This window comes from Amphimedon queenslandica, unplaced genomic scaffold (assembly GCF_000090795.2).
Source record: "Amphimedon queenslandica unplaced genomic scaffold, v1.1 AMPQUscaffold_13245, whole genome shotgun sequence".
Classification (NCBI taxonomy): domain Eukaryota; kingdom Metazoa; phylum Porifera; class Demospongiae; order Haplosclerida; family Niphatidae; genus Amphimedon; species Amphimedon queenslandica.
In genome coordinates this window covers 84,160-108,437 of record NW_003546519.1, presented here as the reverse complement: position 1 = coordinate 108,437, position 24,278 = coordinate 84,160, and the positions used below count along the sequence as shown (strand labels likewise).

The following is a 24,278-nucleotide window of genomic DNA, read 5'->3' as shown; positions in this document are numbered from 1 at the left end:
GAATCAATTATAGGAACGACCTGGGGGCTACGCCCCCAGGTCGTTAAAAAGAGCTGTGGTTATCAGCCACCCCCTTTTGTTATTGTAAGAACAATGAATATAATCTTTTGGGTTATAATTTCAATGAATATAATTATAAGGCCACTTTGATGGTAGGGCCCAGGCCCCCTCAGGCCCTACCTCAGCTACACCCCTGTCTCACCCGGTTCGTACACTTTTCTCGTCACATTAGATAGGAAAAGTTCGGAACCCTCCCATCACACATGACTGTAAAAGTTCCGGTTATTAATGGTTATACATAATAATTTAACCCCTTAGTTCTAGATTTATTACTAACTCGACTACGTTATCTATCTACGGTTTATTAACTTTTCATTAGTAATACATGTGCCACCATGAGTCGAGGTATAAGCAGATGTGTGGATGCCAGTAGCTCCTCTGGATCTCGTAGGTTTGTATACTTATTATTATGATTATTATACTTAGGACCTACATATTCATATAATAGGTTCAATGACATGGAACTTTCAACTTTGAAGAAGCATTATGACAAGGGAATGACAGGTGTTGGGAAAGTCTATGGGCCACTTATTGAGTCTGCATGCAAGGAATCAGGCCTGAATGCAGGTCAAATCAAGGTAAATAGTTAATGCCAAATAAAACAAAATATTTTAGAGCTAGCTAGATCACCAGTATTTTTGCCAATCCATTCCTTTTATGCATTTAAATAAATTGAATAATGAACAAGTCACATGCATCACTCAACCTTCCCCACTGCTGTGTGCATGTCTATCAATCAGTGATTGATGTGGTAATTAAATTACTTGATTAAATTTATATATACCTGCATGTATACTTGTACTCAAATTTAATGATGTTGAGCTATGATATTTACTTGTCTATAATTCTGAGGAGTATTACAATTGTGTCATCAAGTTGCTACAATATATACTTGTAATCCTTGTTTATCATTGGCTGAAATAATGATTGAATTAAAGATTAAAGTGCAATTTTATGATAATGCTGTTTTGTAGATTATAAACTCTCATGGAATAATGGTATGATAATGGTATTGTAATTACAAATAGTTTTGAAGTATTGTAATTATTACACAATGCATGTAATTAAAAACATCACTGCTAGCAATGGGGAAAGGTACAGAGTTGAATGAGCCAATAGGGCATTTCCAATTTTTTATCATTTACACAGAAATGCATGGCATAGGCTCTTGTCTTTTTAGAATTGGATAAAAAAAACAAACCAAAAGATTAAATTTGGAAAAAGTGAACCAGCAGTTGCTTGTCATAAGCGACAATTGACACAATGGCAGGCATTCCAAAAAAAATTTGCTGAAGACTCAGGTATACACGTGTAAGCAATTGCAAATAATAACATAATTTTTTTTTCAGGGCATTCACATTCTTTTACCAGTTTTAACAAAGAAGCAAAATTAATGTACAGTGATCTTTCTTTAAGTGAAAAGGATAATATTCAGGTAGAAGTACAGAAAGAAAGTTCATCTCGATGTATACCTATTAAAGAAAGAAGAGTTAAAATATTCAATCAATTTAAGAAGTTGGTATGGAACCAATACTCATGATTGTAAATCATAATCTTTCTTTAGTTTAATGAGTTGGAAACCTTAGGGTTTAATGGATTCGCCATTGCTTTCAGTGGAGAAGATGTTGATATTGTTGGCACATCAGCATCCATGAAATGTTTTAAACCAGAATTTATTGACTACGTATGCTCTGTCATTAAAGCAGGTATAGAAATGATACATTCAATAAATCTGTGACTATCTTTGTTTAACAGCTAATCCACCTGTCAATATTAATGCAGGTATACTATGATCCTGATGACAAATTCACTAGTTTATATAATTTTTTTATTTTTGTTTGCAGCCACATGTAGTTCACCTGCCAACATTATTAAAGAAGGTATATACTATAATGATGATAAATTCAAATAAATAATGATTTATTTTGTTTTACAGCTAATCTACCTGCCAGTAATATTGATACTCGTAATACGAAATGGACAGGTAAATAATCATAGGGAGATCCCACAATTGCAAAAATGAGGCTGCATCTTGTTAATGAACAGAGCTTCCTTTAGAAAAATTTAATCTTTAGTTTTCTTTTAAAAGGCTCACCTACAAAGGACCAAGAAAGAGAGGCATTATTTTCATCGACTTGTGTTCATAGGTTAGTTCATAAAAGTATAGTTCAACATAATTATTATTTCGTTGTTTTAGCAACACCATAGCATTGCTGTTATCCTCAGGTGCTCAGTTAAGCCCATTGCCATCTCTGGTAATGTCTACCAATCGACCTAAATCTTCTGTTCTACCTACTTCTCACTCTAAACCAACTCATCTCTTACCTGTTCTGAATTTTGTTACGACACCTAGAACTCAATCCGTTCCAGTATCCATGCCACTCAATTTCTTCCAAAACTCGGTTCTAATTGCTCCAAGCCCAACTACTCAACCAAACCACTCAATATCTAGTTGTCATCCTAAACCTTCAAGTTCAACAACACCTACCTGCACTACATTCTCTGATTCAATACAAGCAGCATCTATGCCAAAATATATCTCTGCTACAGTTACATCAACTAGTTCTACTATTACAAGCTCTTCACTAGTTCCTGTATTGAGTAGTCATCCTAAACCTTTACTTTCTATGACATCTACAACTATACACTCTGATTCGTTATTAACCATCTCTCATCAGAGAAACAGTTCTTTTCCAGTAACAACTAATGCTCCTATTCCATTGCCTTATTCTACATCTTCAATTCCTTCTCCAGTAATACAAGAAACAAATACTTGTCCACCATCACCTGTAAAACCATTGTTAGTCACTGACATTGAGTCTGAAGCTTGTCCATATGATTTAACAGATATATTGCCACCAGTTAGTCCTGAAAAATTATGGGTGAAAATTGGAAAAATGGAACTAGACATTTGTTGTAAAGATATAATTCAGAAAGGGGAATGGCTTGCATCCACAATTATAGATGCAGCACAGATGCTATTAAAGAGTCAAGATACAACTATTAATGGTTGGCAATCACCTGAGATTGGGAGAAAGTATGAGTTTCGACCAACAAAATCTCCGCTTATACAGATTCTATTTGTAAATCAAAACCACTGGGTGGTTGTCTCAACACTTCAATGTGAACCAGGCACATTGAATATTTATGATAGTGCATATAATCTACTTCGGCTCGATACTAAGTTGCAGATTTCCTCTTTTTATAAGGCAGAAACGTGTGAAATAAAATATAACTTTCAAGACATTAAGAGGCAATCAAATTGTCATGATTGTGGTGTATTTTCAATAGCCAATGCGACTGCATTGGTATTGGGTAAAAATCCAGCCTTATACAACTGGGATGTGAAAAGAATGAGACAACATCTAATAAATTGTTTTGAAAAGGGTCAACTCACTTTCTTCCCATATACTACACTTCGTCGGATAAAAGCAGATTTCACTAAGAGGACAGACACAGAGAAGGTGTACTGCTTTTGTAGAACAATCAATAACCCAAAGAAAGCAATGATTCAGTGCAGCACATGCAGAGTTTGGTTTCACATTGAGTGTGTAAAAGCAGAAGACATTGACAATAAATGGCATTGTAAAAATTGTTTATAAAATGCCATTTTGGATAACCTGTATATACATCCTTATTATTGTTTACATTTCACTTGTTCTTTTTAAAAAAGACAACTAAAGCATTAAGCTGTGGCTCCTGACTTCCACAAAGCATTATTCAAGCTCAAGCATTGCACTATACAAAACAAAGGAATAGCCAACACCCACTCACAGGTGGGTGTTGAACAAGATATCACTGAAAACTCTAAGTTTTTAGTATTGCAATATAATTTTTCAATGAATTATCTATAGTTATACATAAACTACTATTTGCAAGTGAAATTTAGCATTGTCTTGCACTGATAATATTTTTGATCAAATTAATCTGTCTCCAGCCCTCTAAGGGCATAATAGATGCAGTGCACTACATGCAAACCATTTTTAGTTGAATTTTGTAAATGTAGTTGCACTTTTTAAAGTTATCATCTTGCATGCCTTGCCCATGAGCATACCAGTGTTATAAATTTAATCATGAAAATTAATATAAATGAAGTAATAGCAATTTTTCAGTAGGTAAAATGACAAACAATTGAAAATAATAAAGCAAAAATGAATGTATAGTTAGATGAGTAGTGTTCTCTTCTGTATAATAATTCAAGTGAATTCCATTTTATATTCTTGCAATTATTCTGAAATACATTAAACAATATTATGCAACTAATAATAATGACATAGAACTTACCAAATCTCTGAAACACATCAAATGCAAAGTATTCCTATATAATGAACAAAGACAATAATTATAGCATGCTCATAATGAGGACATAAAGAGTACCTTTTAACATGAGACAGAGAAAAGTAAATTGCATCAAAAATATGTAATAACAGAATAAAAATAAATAACATGTACATAATCAGGATCAATACATATGAAATACATGTACCTTGTATAGAAGACAAGAAAATGATTATTTTAAAATTAGAAAACGGGAAAATGTAGTAAATCAACTGCATTAGCAAAACTTGTCATAATAATTGCAAAAGTGAATCCACAATACTATTATTACAGTTAATTACAGTTAAACTGAAGAATGTACTCTGATTCACTATCAGTTTCAAACTCTGACCCATCAAATTCATCGTCAGTGTCATCACTATCTGTATCAACTTGTATATTCAATGCTGATTCAAAAAAAGGTAACGCAGGAACTATTGGTGCAAATGCTTCCTTTGATTTGTTGTACAGTAGCAAAATTTTGTGTTCATATTTTAACAAAAGGCAACTAAGGCCACTATTATACAAGGTCTGGGGTTCACTCATAATTGTGACTTGATTTTCTTTAATGAGCTCGAGCTTGTGCTTGAAGTATTGTAAAGTATTAAGCATGTCCTGTTTAAGTAGCTCTAGTTCTTCCTCACTACGTTGAAGTAGCAAATAATTATGAATTGCACTCCTTCTCATCTTATATACTTCAGCACTTACATTCATGACATCAACCGGTTCCCAAAAATCAGAATTTGGATTTATAATGTCTTCATACTTATATAATTTATGCTTTTCTAGTAAACGTTTCAGTGACAATGTTTCCTTTTTTATCTGGGCGGATAACTTTTTAGCAATTTTCTGACCATCTAAAATAACAATAAGGATGCATTATAAATTTAATATTACTGGCTATTAAAAGTCACCTGCATACTTTCCTTTAAGTTCTAACAAAAATTTCCTTCTTGCAAATATTGATTTTATTGATTCCTTTGTACCGTCTGATGATTTGCACAAGACAAGACTTCGTTCTTCTTCAATGAATTTTAAAATGTCACCTTCAGTAGCATTCACTATAATTAAAATAACATGCATGTAATACTGCAATAATCATGCCATGCCTACATACAAGAAGCCTTTAGTTCTTCTAAATTCTGGTGAGCAATTGCATGTGTACTTTGGGCCCTAGACCATCTTGAAACTAAAAGTTTACCTGTATTATTAGACATACAGCAACAACATAAAACTATAATATTTAAAGTATAAAATCTCACTAAGTTTTTCTGTTCGTTTATTAGAGTAAAAAAGCAATGCATCAGTCAATACATTAATACGATGGGAAGGCCTCATCTCCTTTGTCATCCTACAAAAGCGTCTTAAAAAAGACCACAATCGTTCCATAACTTCTCCATCTGACAAACCAATACCTTCTGTTCGTACTGGGCTAAAATCGACCTACTGAAAATAAAAGATAGAGCAAGTAATTTTAAGTACTTGACATGAAGCAGTGTGGCCATATGAATGAAAGGAAGGCACTGACAATGATGCAATATTCTTTAAAAGGTCTTCTCTTCCACACTTCTATATAATATTAATTAAATTGGAGATTTTTTCTAAATATTACCTTTAAATGCCTACTTAAATTACAAGCTATATCATAAATAAAGTGATGTTCAGACGTAGAATGCCCAATTAAGTTTTCCATGATCCAAATGGAATATGCATATCTAAAAAATAGTACAATCATACATAATAAAAAAACTACATGCATATATATATATATATACATATATATATATATATATATATATATATATATATATATATATATGCTGTAGAATGTAGATAAATTCTGTTTAACAAATTAAGACACTAAATAAAGGTCATTAAATAAGTTTAATAATACATGCACACATTAATGTACCTTTCACCATGTTTTAGACTGCAAAAGTATATGGGAAACTCATGTCTGCAACCAGCACCAAAAACACCAGTTTCATCCAGTGCATGGTAACGTGATGCAGATCTTAACATTGAACCTGCCTTGAAATTACTACATTCCTAATAATAGTTATAGTAGCAAAATTTATGAGAACAATTTTTTACTTCTACATTATTTTCACTGCCAATCGAATTATTTGTAACAAATTCATCAACTTCAGACTGACAGGCAAAAAAGAGATTACCATGCAATGAGTCATTGAAGCTAATGCCAGCATTTTTTCTCCTAGGTAAGCCAAAAATGGCATCCAACGATACAATTTTGGAACCACCATCCTAAACTAATGGTATAATTATAATTTTTTTGTAAAATTACCTTAGGACAGGCAGGGCAAACATTGCCACTGTCTAACTGATCAAGAAAAGATAGTGTCCTTAATTCATGTTTCATGTATCTTGTGAAATGATATAATTAAACTTAATTCAATATTTTATATACCTGTATTCTTCAAATGAATCAATAAGAAAACCATATACCTCTCTTCTCTATAAAAATATAATACAACAACCCCAAATTAGAAGTTTCACTTTAGAAATGTGTGGACATCTAAAATACAAAGCAGAGCACAAATCCTTTAAGGCTACTTGACATTCTAGTAGCAAGGCTTCAAACCAGTCCAGTAATTCAAAAGTATAAGCAAATTTTGGCTGCACAGGAGAAGATGGCCACAGTCTGACTCTTGCCATAGACACTACCAAACTTTCACAAGTACAATGTATTAAAGATACCTGATGCTCCAGCCCTATAATAAAATTAATAACTATGCCACAAAAAAGTGACTAACCATTTGCATCCAACACACATATAGGTGTTTCTTTCTTTGTAGAACAACACGACAAATGACGTATATCTAGTGATGTCACACAATTAACGGGGGAAAATGTACCATCCTATAGTAATTTTAAAACCATATTACTACTAAAAAATACATATGAAATGGTATAGGCTTATGTACCTTCCACTCTTCAGGAGTATGTAGTACACATGTAGTATCATGAACATTTTGAAGGCATGAAGAACAGTAGTATGCAAAAGCACTGCAGTCATTACAACGAAATGAGGCTTCTTGTTGCTGGCAAAGAACACACATTTGATGAGGTGGCATACAATTACTCTGCAGTCTGCACTACAGCACATCTCAAAGCATGCCTTACTCCTTTCCAAGCTTCTTCAGCAGCTCTTTGCTTTATGGAATGATGAGATGGCAGCTCATCCCAATGAGTGCTAGTTGGCATATCTAGTGCAGATTCAAAACTAGGCTGTAGTGAATGTGAGTCATAATCAGATTCAGAGGTGCAGTTTTCAACGTCATCGTCATCATTATCATCATCTTCAGGTGGCTTACTCCGATGCATAACACTGGTTACATGCTCTCCTTTTCCTAAATGACAGGTCACAGTATAAGGGCAGAGTTTCATCTTCTTTCTTACAGCCATCCTAGTAGTCGAGTTAGTAATAAATCTAAGGGGTTAAATTATTACGTATAACTATTAATAACCGGAACTTTTACAGTCATGTGTGATGGGAGGGTTCCGAACTTTTCCTATCTAATGTGACGGAAAAAGTGTACGAACCGGGTGTGAATACGGAGTTAAAGAATGAGTTAAATAGTTCGGCTTTTGTGTGAGCATCAGAAGTGGACACTGAGCCATAATGAACATGTTGAGGCAGTGAGGGAGACCGAGAGAACTGCTTCAAGTAGCCATAGAGCATCTTAGGATTAGAGCTAAATGTGTTTAGACTGAAACCAGGCCTCATATCAGGCATGGACCATAGATTTTGAGCAATCAGTCTTGATACAATCATAGAGTAAGCCACGGTACAGGCATGATAAGCATCTATACTGGATCAGACGAGACCGACTTTCATGATTCAGCAATGATAGCCAACAGGGCTTTACAATATCAGGCTTGAGTCATTAATTTGGGCAACATTTTGAATCAGGCCTGTGTGAAGTAGTTAAATTATGATACATCATACATCCATAAAGATTACACCCACATGCATGAACATGTAGATGTATGATATTGCACCTGCAATAGACATTACTCAAGAGTATTATGGAACTAAGGAAAATACATTGAAATGTACTATACAAGTGACTAATAGGAGAAAAAGAGTACGGATAAAGCAACAATTATTAAATAACAACAACAACAATGTGTCAAGTATGATTAAGGAAAATATCTGTGAACACAACTTAAAGAGTGCATAAAAGACTGGAAGAGTCTCTCTACAGTAATGCCATCACTAGCAATAATAACACACACACACATCGACTAACGAACAAAAAGAAAGAGAGAAAATAAAGCTTAATAATACTATGTGATATTCTCGTCGTGAGAATTTTATTATAACATGCATCTCCACTGTTTTAAGGCTACACTAAAGCTAAAAGTCCGCAAACTCTTTGGGGAATTTCTCGGCTGCGGCAATGCGAAGAACCTCTTCTTTGTAGTCATCAAAGTTACTCGGGTCACCAGCACCTTTAGTCTTGGGAACAAATGGGGCATCAATCTAGAAAGAAAGAATAATAATTATGAATAATGTATAATAGTAAGAGAGGGAGGGGAGAGGGAGGGGGAGAGAGGAAGGGAGGAGAGAGAAGGAGGGAGGAGAGAGAGAAGGAGAGGAGAGAGAGAGAGGGGAGAGAGGGAGGAAGAGAGGGAGAGAAAGAGGGGAGGAGGGAGGGAGAGAGAGGGGGAGCGAAAGAAAGAGGGAGGGAGAGAGAGAAAGAGGGAGGGAGAGAGAGAGAGAGGGGGGGAAGAAAGGAGAGAAAGAAAGAAGAAAGTAGCACAGACCTTCCTTTGGTAGATTGATATCCACTCAGTTGATGAGAACCATGAGTGTCCCTTAATGTCCTGGACACCATTCTTCAGATTACCAAACCTCTTGGTCAGATCAACTTGAAGGAGGTTACGCAGGAGATCCTTGAGATCAGCAGTAAAGTGAGACGGGAAACGAACCTAAAAAAACAAAAATATAACATACACACATTATGATGTAAAAAGTAAGAATAAAGTTTAAAATTATGGGCTAGCTGGCTAAAAAATTAAAATCAAATTGTTATGTATTGTACAATGTACATGTACCGTATAGAAGGAAACTTTGGAGGCATTTGAATTTGGCGTTTTGATAGCCATTTGCCAAAATTAAAAAATTCACCATTTTGAGCCATTATGTGCATGCTCAATGGTACATGGCCACAAATTTGCCAAATTAAAATTCGCCAATCACCAAAATTTAGCAATTCGCCAAATTTAACTCCTCTAAAATTTCATTCTATACGGTATGAATGTACTTATGCTTTGTAAACGCTTGACTTGATTACAATAACTAAGTTTTGAGTTATGCAAATAAACTATATGTACATGTGCAATATACTGTATTATAGTCCCTTACTTTTCCAGAAACAATCTTCTCATAAATTTGAATTGGTTGATCAGCAAAAAATGGTGGATAACCAGCAGCCATTTCATAAATAAGGACACCCATGGCCCACCAGTCAACAGCTCTATTGTATCCCTGTAATGAGAGAGAAAGATTGAATTAAGTGGATTCTTACAAAATCTACACAAAACTATCAGGTCTTTGGCTAGACTTTGGAGCAGCTTTAAAAATTTGTAAAAAATTTAGTTTTAATTGGAATCAGCTAAAACTTGCTACTCAGTGTAAAAACATGTATACGTATCAGAAAAAATTATTAAAATGAAGAAATCACTTCAAGTCATTTTTGGTGAAATTTGGCCAACGACCCTGTACAGGGACTTTGGCCTGACCCTGTACAGGTACAGTACAGGGACTTTGGCCCAATTTTGGAACAATTTTAAAAATTTGTAAAAAATTCAATTTTGATTGGAATTAGCTCAAACTTTCTAAGCAACATAAAAACATGTATACCTATTAAGAAAAATTATAAAAATGGAGAAATCTCTCCTTTTAATTTTGGCAAAATTTGGCCAATGACCTGTACTGTAGTACAGGGATTTTGGCCCAATTTTGGAGCAACTTTAAAAATTTGTAGAAAATTTAACTTTGATTGAAATCAGCTAAAACTTGCTACTCAGTGTAAGAACATGTATACGTATCAGTAAAAATTATAAAAATGGAGAAATCTCTTAAAGTCATTTTTGGCGAAATTTGGCCAATGACCCTGTACTACAGGGACTTTGGCCCAATTTTGGAACAACTTTAAAAATTCATAAAAAATCTAATTTTGATCGGAATTAGCTCAAACTTTCTAAGCAACATAAGAACATGTATACGTATCGGGAAAAATTATAAAAATGAAGAAATCTCTCCTTTTTAATTTTGATGAAATCTGGCCAATGACCAACTTAAAAATTTAACCTTGATTAGAATCAGCTCAAAAGTTTACAAAAATGTAAGTACATGTACACGTATAATAGTCAAAGTTCATTAGTATGATATTACTATCATCATTAAACTATCATGCATTGTTAGTTAGTCATTTCTTAGTAGCACAATATATTATAATGCATTTACATTATAACGAATGTGTATATACCTTGGAGAGGATGATCTCAGGAGCCAAATACTCAGGAGTACCACAAAGGGTCCAAGTCCTGCCTTTAACACGCTTTGCAAAACCAAAGTCAGTTACCTTTAAAAATTAAAAATTAAAAATTATTTTTATTTGTTATTTAATATGCATGCATGCATTCCACAATAATAATTTATTTATCAATAATAATAATAATAATAATAATAATAATAATAATAATAATAATAATAATAATAATAATAATAATAATAATAATAATAATTTTAATTATGCTAACTTTAACGTAGCCATGCTGATCAATGAGAAGATTCTCAGGCTTCAAATCTCTACAAGATAAAACAGAAGGACATAAAGAAAGAGCTCACTACTTGCACTGCTAGAGTGACAATGCAATACAATGTAGTACACGCCCATACAATCAAATAAATGAATATAAGATACAATTTATAATTACTTGAAATTTTTATTGTTTACACATTGGAATTAATTTACAAAATTTTTAATTTTATTTGATGTTAATAAAACTTAGTAGAATTAATTTTAGTAGATTTTAGCCAGCACAAAAATTAATTTAGCACAAAATATATTATACGGTAAATATGTTATAATAAGTTATAATAATAATTATGTTAAAATATGTTATATGTCCTTATGCCTTACCTATAGACAATGTCTAAGTAGTGGAGGTACTCAAAAGCTAACACGATCTGTGAAGCATAGAACCTTGAATGAGACTCGCTAGAAATGACAAAATGAACAAAAAATGATAAAATAATAAAAAATTATTGACAAAATTATAGGTTCAGGCTAATTAACTCTTACTCACTCCAATCAATAATGCTAACACAAAAATTATACAAACACACTAAAATAACTGTCCCACATGCAAAGACATACTGTACGTAGATACATAAACAACACACACATATATAATATGTACATGTACATGTACATATTATATGTACAATCTATATGTATACACATGTAGTATCATGTGTACTGAATGTATTGGATAAGGAATTTGATTCTGCTCCAATTTGGCTCAAAGCAAAAGGAGTGTATTTTTGCAAAAAAGTAGTGAGAATATCTTTAGTAGTAAGAAATTGGGCCAAAAGACATTGTATTTGTGGGTCAATGGTAAATTCATTAGACTAATTGCAGGTCAATTTTGCTTATGGAGGTAAAGTACAAGTGAACTAAAAAGCATGCATTGTGAACTGACAAGCCCTATAATAGCATACGGCTTTTGAAGCAACTTTAAAAAATCATAAAAAATCCAATTTTGATCTGAATCCACTCAAATTTTCTAAAGTACATGTATATGCATTTAAAAATGTAAAAAACAAATAATTTTTTCCAAGTGACTGTTGGAACAATACCATGTACTATACACTTTAAACAAGCTTAACATATAATGTATTAGATTAATATAACAATACATGTACATGCAGTAGATAGTGCATACCTAAAACGGCCTATTCTCCTCAAGTGAGAGAACATTTCTCCTCCGGAGACAAACTCAAGCAACATGTAGAGGTAGGAATTGTCCTATTGAAAGTAAATAAAATATAATAAAAATATATATAATATTCTTGTACAGTATAATAGTGTGTTCACACTACCTCCCCCACTGTACAGAACTGTACCTAATTAGATTAGTTTGTTTATAAAAGAACCATGCTGGTAGCAGTTCACACTGCACAACTTAACTACACCAACTTCACTTTAAAACTTAACTACACCATTTCAGAGCACCTATTTTGGTGCACCACTTTAGCCTGGTTTGGTTTGGTTACAGTGCAGTTCAGTTATGTTCACACGTAATATAAAACTACACTATACTTCCCCAAAACCCAGTTCCAGTACAGTTCTGAAGGGTATAGTGTGAACAGGGAATTAGTCCATTTATACATGTGTGTATGTATTTATGCCCCCAAAAAATGATTACTATACAATCCCTTTAAATTAAAGGTGGGACATTGAATAATATTTAGAATTGTAAAGAATGCCATATACATAGTTCTGCTTATGGTGGTTGGTGGTGGTTGGGACAACCACCTCAACAAATGAACCAACCAGTTCATCACTTAGACCAACCATCCAATTAATACTAATAACCATACATAAAGTATGATATTGTAGTCTACTAGTATGGTGTACATAAATTTAAAAGGAACAATATTAGTCTCCAACCACCTCTAATTTTTTCTGGGCAAAACCCTGCATATGCTGCATGATGCTTCACATATGACTGACTATAACTGCCCTAAAACGATCAGTTTATGTATTACCAAGAGTAGATAATAATTAGTATTTATGTATTCCTTATCCACTGCAGACTGGGTCCCTTTATATGGTATTTATTAATATTTATTAGTATTTATTAATTTATGTATTGCTTAATTTACCTTAAAGTGAAACTCTAAGTTGACAACAAAGGGGAAATTGATTGAAGACAGGATCCTCTTCTCATTAAGAGTGTGTTCAACTTGTTTGAGCTTGACAACCTACAAAACAAACAAACAACAAGCAACAATAAACAACTGCAGTATAATAAACATATACATGTAAATACACATGTATTCTGAAACTTGAAACCACACCCTCTGACACACCCACAAATACTCTGTGTACAAAAACTAAGAACTTAAGAGTGGCTTTCCTAATCTCTCTCTCTCTCTTTCATTTCTCTCTCAATAAAACAAGATCCCTAATGGCTTTGCACAACACATACAGTATAATACAACAGTAACATGCAACAGTTACTAAGTATTACTCAATGCTAGATCACTATCACCATTACCACTCTTGCCATTACTCAATCCCAACACTTCATAAAGTGCAATGTCCTTCCATATAACACAGTACAATACAATAGTGACATGTACTATAGAATGACAGTCACCAAGTGCCAACCATTACTATTACTCAATCCTAATGCTTTCCTTTATACTACAGTAATACTGTAGTATACTGTAGTATACTGTAATATACTGTAGTATACTGTAATATACTGTAGTATACTGTAGTATACTGTAGTACTACAGTATTACATGCACTACTCATGTTATACTAAATGGCATTAGGAGCAATTAAAATTAATTATTCAAAACAGAAACAAAGTTATTGATACAAAAATGCAAATGCCACTGGGAAGCCAAACATACCTTAGCTACAGGTTCAGGAACACATGTACATGTACATGAATTTTTTATTCATGAATCTCAGATAATATGACAATTTAACATGTACATGTACATACTGTTATATACAGTACATAGTTCTGCCTATGGTGGTCAGGGTGGTCGGGACAACCACCTCAACAAATGAACCAACCAGTTCATCACTTAGACCAACCATCCAATTAATACTAATGACCATACATAAAGCATGATATTGTGGTCTACTAGTATGGTGTAAAAGGAACGATATTACAATATTAGTCTCTGACCACTTCTAGTTTTTTTCTAGGCAGAACCCTGATACATCATTATAGTTATAATGAAACCATTCATATGTACATGCATTGCTAAATAAAATGTCATGGTGAATTATTGGTGATCTTCTACATGTACATAAACACTGTATACTGATTATGTTCTATGCACTATATTTACTCATTCATAGACTGTATGCATACTATATGTATTATCATGTATTATTATGTATGGTACTCTTAATGTACCTACATTGAAATCTGATACAAAGAAATTACAATCCTTATTACTGATAATGACACAGTAAGACTTCAGTACTGTGCTATATGACCTATTAGCATTAGTATGTACATATATGTACATAACTGCATATAATTATGGTTACTATGAGCATAAGAGCAAAGCATATGATAATAGTATAAGATAAAGTGATGGTATGACTACAATAACTGTTGGAATTGATACAGTAACTACATGTACAAGCTAGAGTTGCAAAAAAACAAAAATAAACAATAATAAAACTACGATACATTAACAAAATCAGAATGAGTAAGGATTACTATAGCTTTTGTTGTACTATAGGATTCATTGAAAATTAACAAGAAAACAACATGTACTTAAATCAGAAAAATCTAACAACAGTCCTGCAAATATATACATAGCAGTGTGCTTGTGTGTACATGTACATGCATGTGCTTACTTTAAAAAACAACATGTATTTAAATCAGAAAAATCTAAGAACATGACTGCAAATATTATAATAGTGTGCTTGTGTGTATATGTACATGTATGTGCTTACTTTTTGCTTGTCAAGTATCTTCATTGCGTAGTACTTTGAGGTTTTCTTGTGCTGGACCAGCATCACACGACCAAAGGAGCCGGTACCAAGTGTCTTGATGCGGTCAAAGTCATCCAATTTACCAGTTTGCTAGAAACTTACAAATAAATAAATAAAATGAATAATAATAATTAAATAATTATGCTTAATGAATTAATTGTTTGTGTTCATCAACATGAAATGTTTACACATGAAATAGTTTCTATATTCTAAAACTATGTCAATAACATTAGCCTTCTCTCTCTCTCTCTCTCTCTCTCTCCCCCTCCCTATTTATATTCAGCTCTACAACAGCTGCTGCTTATAAATGTGACTCAATCTCTTTGTTGATATTTGCCATTATGCCATAAGCCTAATGATTGTTTATAAATCCATACAACACACATGCACATGTAGACAGACAGACACACACATACTATTTTTGGCATTGTGCATACCTGCATAATCGACAAATATAATTTTACTACATAAAAAACATGTACATGTAATTGCATGTGTATTGTCTGGATGTACAAGTAAACTAATATTCACCAATCATTGTAATGATAATCATAAAGACTTAGGACTATGATATAATGATGATATCATCGGTTGATCACCATAACACTAACATCACTAGTAGACACGGGCCGTGTCTCTTTCTCTCTTTACCGTCTAGCCAGACTTTAATTGCTTCCACCCCCTTCCCTCCCTCACTCTCTCTCTCTCCTCCTCCTCCCTCCCCCTCTCTTTCCCTCCTTCCCCCTCTCTCTCCTTCCTTCCCCTCTCCCTCCCTCCCTTTCTCTCTCTCTTTCTCACCAGAAGCCATAGCTGGTTGTAAAGAAGACCCAGCTACCAGGCATCCCAACCACCCACTACCACTTAATATTATCACACTTCAAATTTGGCACTATTTTCCTCACAAAGCTCCTCCTATGTACCACACCTACTAAACCACTCCCTTTTCTTTCCAACCAATACTCCCACGCACTTAATCACCGTAAGTCCTTCTAAAAATAAAATGATCTATAAATAGAACTTTAGCACTAACTAAAAATGTCACCTAGGTATCAGAGACAATATGTGCCATTACGTGTATATACAATCCAAAATCCAAACACTTTCATTTATAATAAGCATGCCCAATATTACAATGTACTAGGCTATTTAGCACAAGACTATAAGAATAATACACAAAATGATCTTTGTTTTTCTTAATGCTAAGGGGCTTTATCTCCATTACAATGTAGCTATGGTAAAATTATATAAAACTATCACATAATAATAGGAGTAAGAATGATCCCTTGTTATTATTATCTTTTAAGCTAAGGGGGGCCCACATTCCTCTCATCCGCCTCTATCAGCAGTGATAACATAAGAAGAGTTAATGTATAAACTAATAAATCAACCCAATAGTGGCAAGGTAAACAATCACATATTACCTCTACACAAGCAGTGTCCCTCATTTCTCTATCCTGGGGGTAATGGCTAGCAACAACAACAGCAAAAACAGCAGCAGCAGCAACAACAACAAGGCAATTTTCGGCCGAGAGTTTTCACACTTACAAGATCACACCAGCGTAATGAAACAGCTGATAATAAGGCCGACAACGCATGCACGTGTATACAATTTGTATAGGTAAATACAGGGCGTAGTGCTGGTACTTATCAATAATAATCACCATCAGTTATTTCCCATACATAATACATGTGCTGGAAAGCAGGTGGGATTATTATTATTCCTATTCTCCAATACTCAAGTGTAAAGATAAGTATGAAAACAATTCTGACACTAAAAGCCAGCCTCTGTGGCTAAATGGTACAACCCCAAACTACAGAGCATATCCATCGATTTCAGCCGTTAGTGAGCTTAAACGGCAAATGAAGTGATTCATACCCAGAAATGAGCAAACAACATTGTAATACATGAAGTACATACATAATATTAGACAGATCATCTCTACATGTAGAAATAGGATAGGATTTGCTCTAAACTCACTGCTGGAGGGCTCTCCCATTTGCGTTGGAACTCGGTCTTGGCTTCCACTAGAAATGCCTGAACTGCAGGAGCAAAGAGAATAGAAAACGTAATAGTAGGAGGAGGAAGAGTTGATAATGGGACATGGGGTTTTGTTGTCTTTAGAAAGCTTACCAACGTCTGGTTTTCCTGGTGCGTTTCCCATTGCCGAAGAGTTGAGAGGGGGTTTCTTTGCTTTGCTCTGATCTTTCCTCAAATGCTGGAAACAAGTGAGAAAATGGTCAAGAACAGAGACTATTTATGGAGGGGAGGTCGAGCGCTCGTGTGCTGATACCGGAAATAATGCAGGCTCTTATTATGAGAATTATAAACTAACCCCGCCCATCGTAAAGGAAAATTTTTCCTATGATGCCGGAAATAAAGAGCATCTAATTGAAGGAACAATAGGTTACGTCACTAAAATTACTTTGTGACGTCAGTAAATTAGTTAATCACAGTTACCACCCCTTGTGTTGCAAAAAACATGGCGACAGATAGGCTTGTAACTCGTGCAGAAGTCACGGCCTTTGTAAAGCGCTGCATGATATCCGTTGGGACTCCAGAGGAGCATGCGGCATCACTAGCAGATATACTCGTCACTGCAGACTACAGGGGACACTTTAGTCATGGATTGAACCGATTGGGTGAGCTAAAATGACACCTAGTGGGGGCCGGGGTGCGTATGCCAAATAATCATTCATTACTACAGTCTACTGTATTTATTATTACTTTTTACTGGAAGTGCCTTTATACCAATGGATTGCAGCTTGGGTGCAACCCCCACCGTTAATTAAATAATTAAAAATGAAGCAGTACTGTGCCTCAGGTATCCACCACTGTAGCATGATGTCCTATATAAGCTCTGAGTGTTGCAGTACTTTCCATTTAGTGTGTTCTGGTGTGAGCTAGGCCCTTGCTATGTGGCATGTGAAAACGTGCTCTAATATTATTTTGCATCAGCTGTGTTGCATGGATTATTATTATATTCAGTGCAGATATGGAGCTAAAAGTGCTTAAGTGAGTAATTGTTTTTTGTTTGATATCCATTTTACTAGTACAGGAGATTGCACTATCTTTGCAACAAGAGTAAAATTGGAAATCTGCCTGACCTTCCTTATAAGGTAGTAACAGCTACTTAGTTGTTATCCTCAATAATAAATCACCCACTTGACTAAAACTCTCGTTGCAAGGATTGTGCAATCTCCTGTAAGTATACCATGCTTGTTACACTACAATCTACACTTCCATTATTATGATAATGATAGCAAATTTTAAGTGCCATGTACAAGAATCAGCTGATGCCACGTGACGGATAATGTTCAAAGATATACAAATGTTATGTATGGTCACGTGTTTCAGGTGCTGTGCATGTGGTAAATTCTGGTAACCGCAGGAGCAGCACCACTACACTGCCACATTAACACCAGTCACCAGCATAACTTCTAATTCATTTGCTTTATCTTTGTATGCTTATGCCAACAGTGCATATTTAAACTTTCGGGAGTATTATTGAAAGCCAGGATTTAGCAAATCCACACGTAAAGGGTCGCATGATGAATACAAGTTATGTGTTGATATTTGTAATTGTGACATTTTCAGGCACACTATTGTTATTTCTATTGCACTTGTAGTTGGAACACAAATGCACAAGAACATAGCTTGAATATAAGTGGCCATGCATTGTATAATTTGTCTTGAGTAACATTATGGTCTATCAGTGTCAGTAGTAGTAAATCGTAGTGATTACTGTAAAATTTACATGTTTTTGTGTCAATATCATTGTAACTCTAAGCCTGTAGTGATAATAGCCCGACCTTTCATTTATATGCCCTCTAATGACTCTGTTTTTACTCAAAACTTGATAATTGTATAGTTGTTTATCATTAGTTAGCCCAATATGTACGTGTATGTATGTACATGTATGTATATGTGTATGGAACATGTATGTGCTCCTGTTTACTTGTTTCTATAGTACATGTCTTTATGCACGTGCAGTATTGACAGTTAGACTGGCCACCAAATTTGTATGACTCTAATGTCGTTATGAATGCAGCCTATAGGGAGAGTTTATTTGCTATATTTTGTTGTTATTGTTAGGATCGACTTGCTACATATGTATTGAACTAATGTCTTATAATAGTACATGTTTTTCTTTATGCACGTGTAGTATTGACAGTTTTTGTTTTAGTGAAAGCAATTGACTGAGCCAGTGTCAGTTTTATACTGTCATTTTTGTAAAAGTCTATCGTGGGTTGCAGCTTTTGCTATAAAATATTCATAGCTTTGTTGTTACAGCACAATGACTAGTTACATATTGTACTTGTACATATGTATTGAACTAGCATTCAATGTCTTATACTGTTACTATAGTATGCCTCCAGTATTGTAATATTATGACAATAAGGGGAAAGTCTTTATTGTATGTCAGGTTATCCCAAGCCTTGGATAGTGGTTTACTGACGATTTGGCAATTTTTACTAATGACCTCTATGACAAAGCTATCTGCCAATTTCCACTATTTAACCATTAATTGTGTACCATACTAAATTGATCTTAATCACGAACGTTTAAGCAATCTGTGAGATTTTTTAAGGATGGTTTACATAAAAACAGATTGTTTTTCATGTACTTGTGTTGCAACCAAAAGTGCTGTAGAAACAAATGGGGACGCATGTCAAAACAATGAAAACATCAGAATAGGCTCGTAATTTATCTCGCTGTACTGACGCACCCTGCCATTCCTTCATACAGCACTTCCGGTTGCAACACAAAACCATTTGTCATTATGTAAACCAGACTTTATTCTAAACAAAACCAGCCATATACAGATGATACAGTACCCTTCATGTGTTATTTTCGAGACTACCAGTACCAATTATCATACCTGCAAAGCATATCCTCTAATGTGTTGATTTTCACGAAGCATTTCAGGACATACTTGCTATTTGCGACTTTGCTCTATATTTCACACCACACCTACCCTTTGACCACTGGAATGCTTGTCTATGAATAGTACCGTATAGCAGGAAATTTGGGAGGAGTTAAACTTTGGCGAATTGCTAAATTTTGGTGATTGGTGGGTTTTAATTTGGCAAATTTGTGGCCCCATGCCATTGAGCATGCGTATAATGACTCAAAATGGTGGATTTTTAATTTGGCGAATGGCTATCAAAGTGCCAAATTTGCCAAATTTAATCCCCTTCAAAATTTCCCGCTATATTATGGTACTTGTAAGAAACATTCACTAGTAGCATGTGCATACTGCATGTACATGTGTAAGAAGTTGATTCTAACTGGATCTAGAACCTTCTACAGACTACTATGTACTAATTACATGTATATGTATTATTGTATATTCTAGAACAATCATGTATGTAATGTATTCTTGAGTGTTAGAGAACCATCTGGACATCTAATGGTACCTATATAAGTGTGTGATTTTTGTAACTAGAGGTAGTTGAGTTTTGATTAAGAGTAATTTTCGGAGATAAACTTGGTTAATTCAGACGGCCGGTTAGGAGTGTCTGTTACAACATGTACATGTACATGCATACATGAACTCTTGTTATTAAACACCATTCAGACTGACCACACTACCTTTCAAATTGCACTTTTGTACTTTGTACCCAATTAGGGCAAAATGTCCTCATTATAAAGATGCTCTTATTGTCACTGGGTGTCTTTATTGTATAGATTTCTCTGTACATGTACATGTATGCATGCCTGCTTCTTTTATTGGGGCAAGCTTGAGCAAGCCCGACTGTAGCAGAAATTTTTGTATGTATATGCATGTACATGTACATGTATGTACGAGAGTCTCCAGCCACGCCCATCTTCTGGTCATGCTCATGGACAGTGTATCCCTCAATAAACATAGCCAGCACTAGAAATATAACATGTGACTATATACATGTACATATACCGTATAGCGGGTATATTTCGTCTGGAAAAATGTTCATTCTAAGCAGGATTAGAAATTTTTGCTAGTTTTATTTTCGTTCTAAGCAGCCATTTTGTACACGTGGCATTGAGGAAACGCCTTTTTCGTTTGGAAAATATTTGTTCCACAAGGAATGAGAACGAAAAGAATGAAATTAAACCCTGACAGAATATACCTGCTATACGGTACATATACATGTGTACATGCATGTATGTCCAATTACTGTATGTACATGTACATGTATGAGTTCATTTGTGTGCTGTGTATTTGCACAAATATGGAGATTATACTTCTCATATATGATTTAAAGCATTATGTGTGCACTACCATCTATTTATCTGTCAATGATCTAATGCGGTAGAAGCATTTCAATGAAATACGTGTGAACTATGAGGCTAAAAGAAAGCTTGAGTTCAACGTGAACAACCTAGCTGGAATGAAAAGGACACTCTTCAATCTTCATGCTCAGAGAGTTATGATGGGCATCCTAGACTCAAAATTTAGCTAGAAAAATAGCCTAACTATAGCAGCAGTGTTAGCGCATAACAGCAACTGACTTGAGCTCGCCACATTAGTGCATTTATAAGATGACATACAAACCTTTGTATTGGAAAGAGCATGTACTACACGTACACATGTACATGTACATGTACATGTACACATTAATGCATTGCCTTTGGCTAGTTTATAGGATTAAATATAAACCATTGTATTGGAAAGAGCATGTACTACATGTACACATGTACATGTATATGTGTACATATACATGTACATGTATACACACATTAATGCATTGCCTTTGGCTAATTTATTGGATGATATACAAACCATTATACTGGAAAGGGTATGCGTACATGTACAAGTACATGTACATATCTTCTTTAATCGTTGTAATGAATTGTTGATGTCCTCCAGTGAACATTAACATAGTATCTGATCAATCTCTCTCTTATATATCACGTATATGTACAGTGTACATGTGTGTGTAGCATTTGTTAGATGCTGTATAGATTGTTTGAATGGACAAGGTGATTTTTTGTTTAGCTGTGAGATTTTCCAAGTATTTTTTAATTAGCAATGTGTTGATGAGTGCTAGCTATCTTTAGTTTTTTTAACCAAACATGGTAATGGCCTATTATCATAACATACTGGCTATGGTATCATGAAATATAGGCAGGCCTAGTCTCGCCCCGCCCCTTCGTTACCTGCGGAGGAAAGGTCTGGAGACACTGCTATCTAAAATGTGTGCTTTCATGCAAGAGAATTGGTGCCCCACTCTCCTTAAATAATAATCCACTCTTGAGTCTTGATATTATTAATACAATCCCTTTAATAGCATTATTATTATTATTATTTTATTTTCTCTGAACAGAGATGTATGTTAATGAGGTATCCAGTGGTCTCAGTGATCCAAAGGCTAAGCCTACAGTTATAAAGGAGAGTCCTAGCACTGCTTATGTTGACGGACACAACGGGATTGGATCAGTAAGTATTTACCTCAATGGTTAATGCATTAAACTATACAGCTATGGTATTACAATATACACATGTACTTAGTGCAATTGCAGCAGATTTTTGAGTGGGTTCTCAATATGACGTATTGCTTTTCATGCAGTAGCGTCCGGATGACCAGACGCTACCAGATGACCGGATGACCGGTAGCATGACCGGAAGTGCTGTATAAATGAATTGGAGTGTGTGCCAATGCGTCAGAATAGAAAATTTTTCTATTCTGATGCATTCTCTCATTTGTTTATACAGCACTTTCAGTCTCAACAGAAGCTCATGCGTCATATTGAGAGCCCAGCTTAACACTTGTACATGTAGAAAATAAGAAAATAGAGCCTTCATGCATACATGTGTATACATGCATGCACAGATGTCATTTTAATAGTCAACTTGATTTAGCTATAAGTAGGTCCTCAGGGGCGTATCCAGCAGGGGCTGAGCTATGAGGGGGGCTTGAGCTATGAGGGGGGCTTGAGCACCCCCCTCATGACTGGGCTCAGAAAAAAATTACTCCAATCCTGGACTTTTGCATCACTACCAACCCTCTTAACAAAGTTATCTAGCCCCCTGATCATGCATGATTTCAGCAGTTTCCAGTGCTTTAAGGAGCGATCAGAAGTCGCCAGAAGTACCAGTATGCTTGAAATTATTTTGACCCCACCCGTAATTCACGAAAATGAAGGAAAACGCTGTTTTACCTCCACAAAAAGGGGTGGGGCCAAAATTGCGGCACACTTTGGCGCCCTCAGCACCTCCCTTTCACAATTTCTAGATACGCCCCTGGTCCTCATAAAAAATCTATTTTTGTTAAGTTGTAGCAGTTATTTAGCGCTTAGATTTGCACTCTGTTTGACATGTATGTGGCTAAATTGGCTGATAATGTCTTTTGATATAAAGTGATTTGTAATTTGGTGGTTAATACCAATTTCTGCTATTTTCCCATTCAACAGGTTGTGGGGACTTTTTGCATGGAAATAGCAATGAAGAAGGCAAAGGAGACTGGAATTGCTTGGGTCACCTGTACAGGTATGAAAGATGATTATCGTATAGCGGGAAATCTTAAATTTGGCAAGTTGCTAAGTTTTAGTGATTGGCAAATTTTAATTTGGCAAATTTGTGGCCATGTGCCATGATTTTATTTTGACGAATGGCTATCAAATGCCAAATTTAACTCCCTCTAAAATTTCCCGCTATACGGTATGTTAGCAGGGTTCTATTAAGAAATTTTTGTTTGGAGGTAATAAGCCTTGCTACACGTAGCAAGACAAGACTATTATAGGGGGGAAGTAGTAATCTTTAATTTAGTGATATTATTGTACATATATACATGTATATCTATAGAAATGGGTACAGTGCATTTAATGTTCTTGTTTTCTGTCAATTGTTGAGTATTTGGTCCAATAACTGGTCAAATTCAGTGCATATTCTCATTGTATTATCTCATAATACCTTTTTATTTAATTTCTTGGGGGGGGGGGGCTGGGGAAAAATGTAAAATTTGGGGTAAAATCTTTCCCCCCCACCTTCCTAGTAAATTAATGATAGTTACCTATGAATATGCAAATAAATGAAGCATTTCCAATTTTAAGGGAATGTCAATTAGGTTACCCGTTAGCATAAAATGATAAAATAGAAATGTTATTACTAACAAAGTTTTGGCAATTGG

General features: G+C 34.8%; 4 protein-coding genes and 1 long non-coding RNA gene across 7 annotated transcripts in view; 2 read left to right on the top strand and 3 right to left on the bottom strand.

Annotated features, from left to right (window-relative positions):
- Positions 1-2,015: 2,015 nt before the first annotated feature.
- LOC109584123 (uncharacterized) lies at positions 2,016-3,707 on the top strand. The gene is made up of 3 exons (XM_019999729.1): positions 2,016-2,044; positions 2,150-2,207; positions 2,258-3,707. The coding sequence occupies exon 3, from the start codon at positions 2,319-2,321 to the stop codon at positions 3,660-3,662; it is 1,344 nt and encodes a 447-aa protein (XP_019855288.1). The 5' UTR covers positions 2,016-2,044; positions 2,150-2,207; positions 2,258-2,318; the 3' UTR covers positions 3,663-3,707.
- A 443-nt stretch (positions 3,708-4,150) lies between these two features.
- LOC109584124 (uncharacterized) lies at positions 4,151-4,439 on the bottom strand. Its single transcript, XR_002185853.1, has 2 exons — positions 4,345-4,439; positions 4,151-4,291 (listed from the first exon to the last, which is right to left on the bottom strand). It is a non-coding gene; the product is annotated as an uncharacterized LOC109584124 (long non-coding RNA).
- A 232-nt stretch (positions 4,440-4,671) lies between these two features.
- LOC109584119 (uncharacterized) lies at positions 4,672-7,509 on the bottom strand. The gene is made up of 13 exons (XM_019999728.1): positions 7,323-7,509; positions 7,152-7,257; positions 6,895-7,109; positions 6,806-6,852; positions 6,683-6,761; positions 6,472-6,642; positions 6,290-6,426; positions 5,990-6,092; positions 5,860-5,946; positions 5,640-5,820; positions 5,495-5,578; positions 5,292-5,438; positions 4,672-5,234 (listed from the first exon to the last, which is right to left on the bottom strand). Exons 1-13 carry the CDS (start codon positions 7,470-7,472, stop codon positions 4,672-4,674), a joined length of 2,070 nt encoding a protein of 689 aa, XP_019855287.1. The 5' UTR covers positions 7,473-7,509.
- A 914-nt stretch (positions 7,510-8,423) lies between these two features.
- LOC100640804 (cAMP-dependent protein kinase catalytic subunit alpha-like) lies at positions 8,424-17,474 on the bottom strand. 2 transcript variants are annotated; one of them, XM_011407328.2, is made up of 11 exons: positions 17,299-17,474; positions 17,146-17,207; positions 15,129-15,257; positions 13,301-13,399; positions 12,358-12,440; positions 11,553-11,630; positions 11,170-11,218; positions 10,896-10,991; positions 9,770-9,892; positions 9,169-9,333; positions 8,424-8,884 (listed from the first exon to the last, which is right to left on the bottom strand). In XM_011407328.2, exons 1-11 carry the CDS (start codon positions 17,327-17,329, stop codon positions 8,759-8,761), a joined length of 1,041 nt encoding a protein of 346 aa, XP_011405630.1. In that variant the 5' UTR covers positions 17,330-17,474; the 3' UTR covers positions 8,424-8,758. The 2 variants fall into 2 exon arrangements, with proteins under 2 accessions (XP_011405630.1, XP_019855290.1); XM_019999731.1 differs by lacking the exons at positions 17,146-17,207; positions 17,299-17,474 and adding an exon at positions 16,589-16,704 and having other exon boundaries at positions 8,508-8,884.
- A 145-nt stretch (positions 17,475-17,619) lies between these two features.
- The window catches only part of LOC100640676 (uncharacterized oxidoreductase YjmC-like), an 11,545-nt gene continuing 4,886 nt past the window's right edge, over positions 17,620-24,278 (top strand). The window contains exons 1-3 of one of the 2 annotated variants that reach the window (XM_019999730.1): positions 17,620-17,807; positions 22,476-22,588; positions 23,563-23,638. In XM_019999730.1, coding sequence (XP_019855289.1) covers positions 17,648-17,807; positions 22,476-22,588; positions 23,563-23,638 — 349 coding nt within the window. In that variant the 5' untranslated portion in view covers positions 17,620-17,647. The remainder of the gene's footprint in view (positions 17,808-22,475; positions 22,589-23,562; positions 23,639-24,278) is intronic. The other variant, XM_003388472.3, reaches the window with a different exon arrangement.

Coding starts and splice junctions, on each gene's coding strand:
- LOC100640804 (XM_011407328.2), bottom strand. CDS start 17,329: ATGGGAAACGCACCAGGAAAACCAGACGTTG. Junction 13,400..15,128: donor AGATACTTGACAAGCAAAAA/GTAAGCACATAC, acceptor TTTGTTTTGTAG/GTTGTCAAGCTCAAACAAGT. Junction 8,885..9,168: donor TATCAATCTACCAAAGGAAG/GTCTGTGCTACT, acceptor CTTTCTTTCTAG/ATTGATGCCCCATTTGTTCC.
- LOC109584119 (XM_019999728.1), bottom strand. CDS start 7,472: ATGCCACCTCATCAAATGTGTGTTCTTTGCCAGCAACAAGAAGCCTCA. Junction 7,110..7,151: donor ATGTGTGTTGGATGCAAATG/GTTAGTCACTTT, acceptor ATTTTATTATAG/GGCTGGAGCATCAGGTATCT. Junction 5,235..5,291: donor ACTTAAAGGAAAGTATGCAG/GTGACTTTTAAT, acceptor TTGTTATTTTAG/ATGGTCAGAAAATTGCTAAA.
- LOC109584123 (XM_019999729.1), top strand. CDS start 2,319: ATGTCTACCAATCGACCTAAATCTTCTGTTCTACCTACTTCTCACTCT.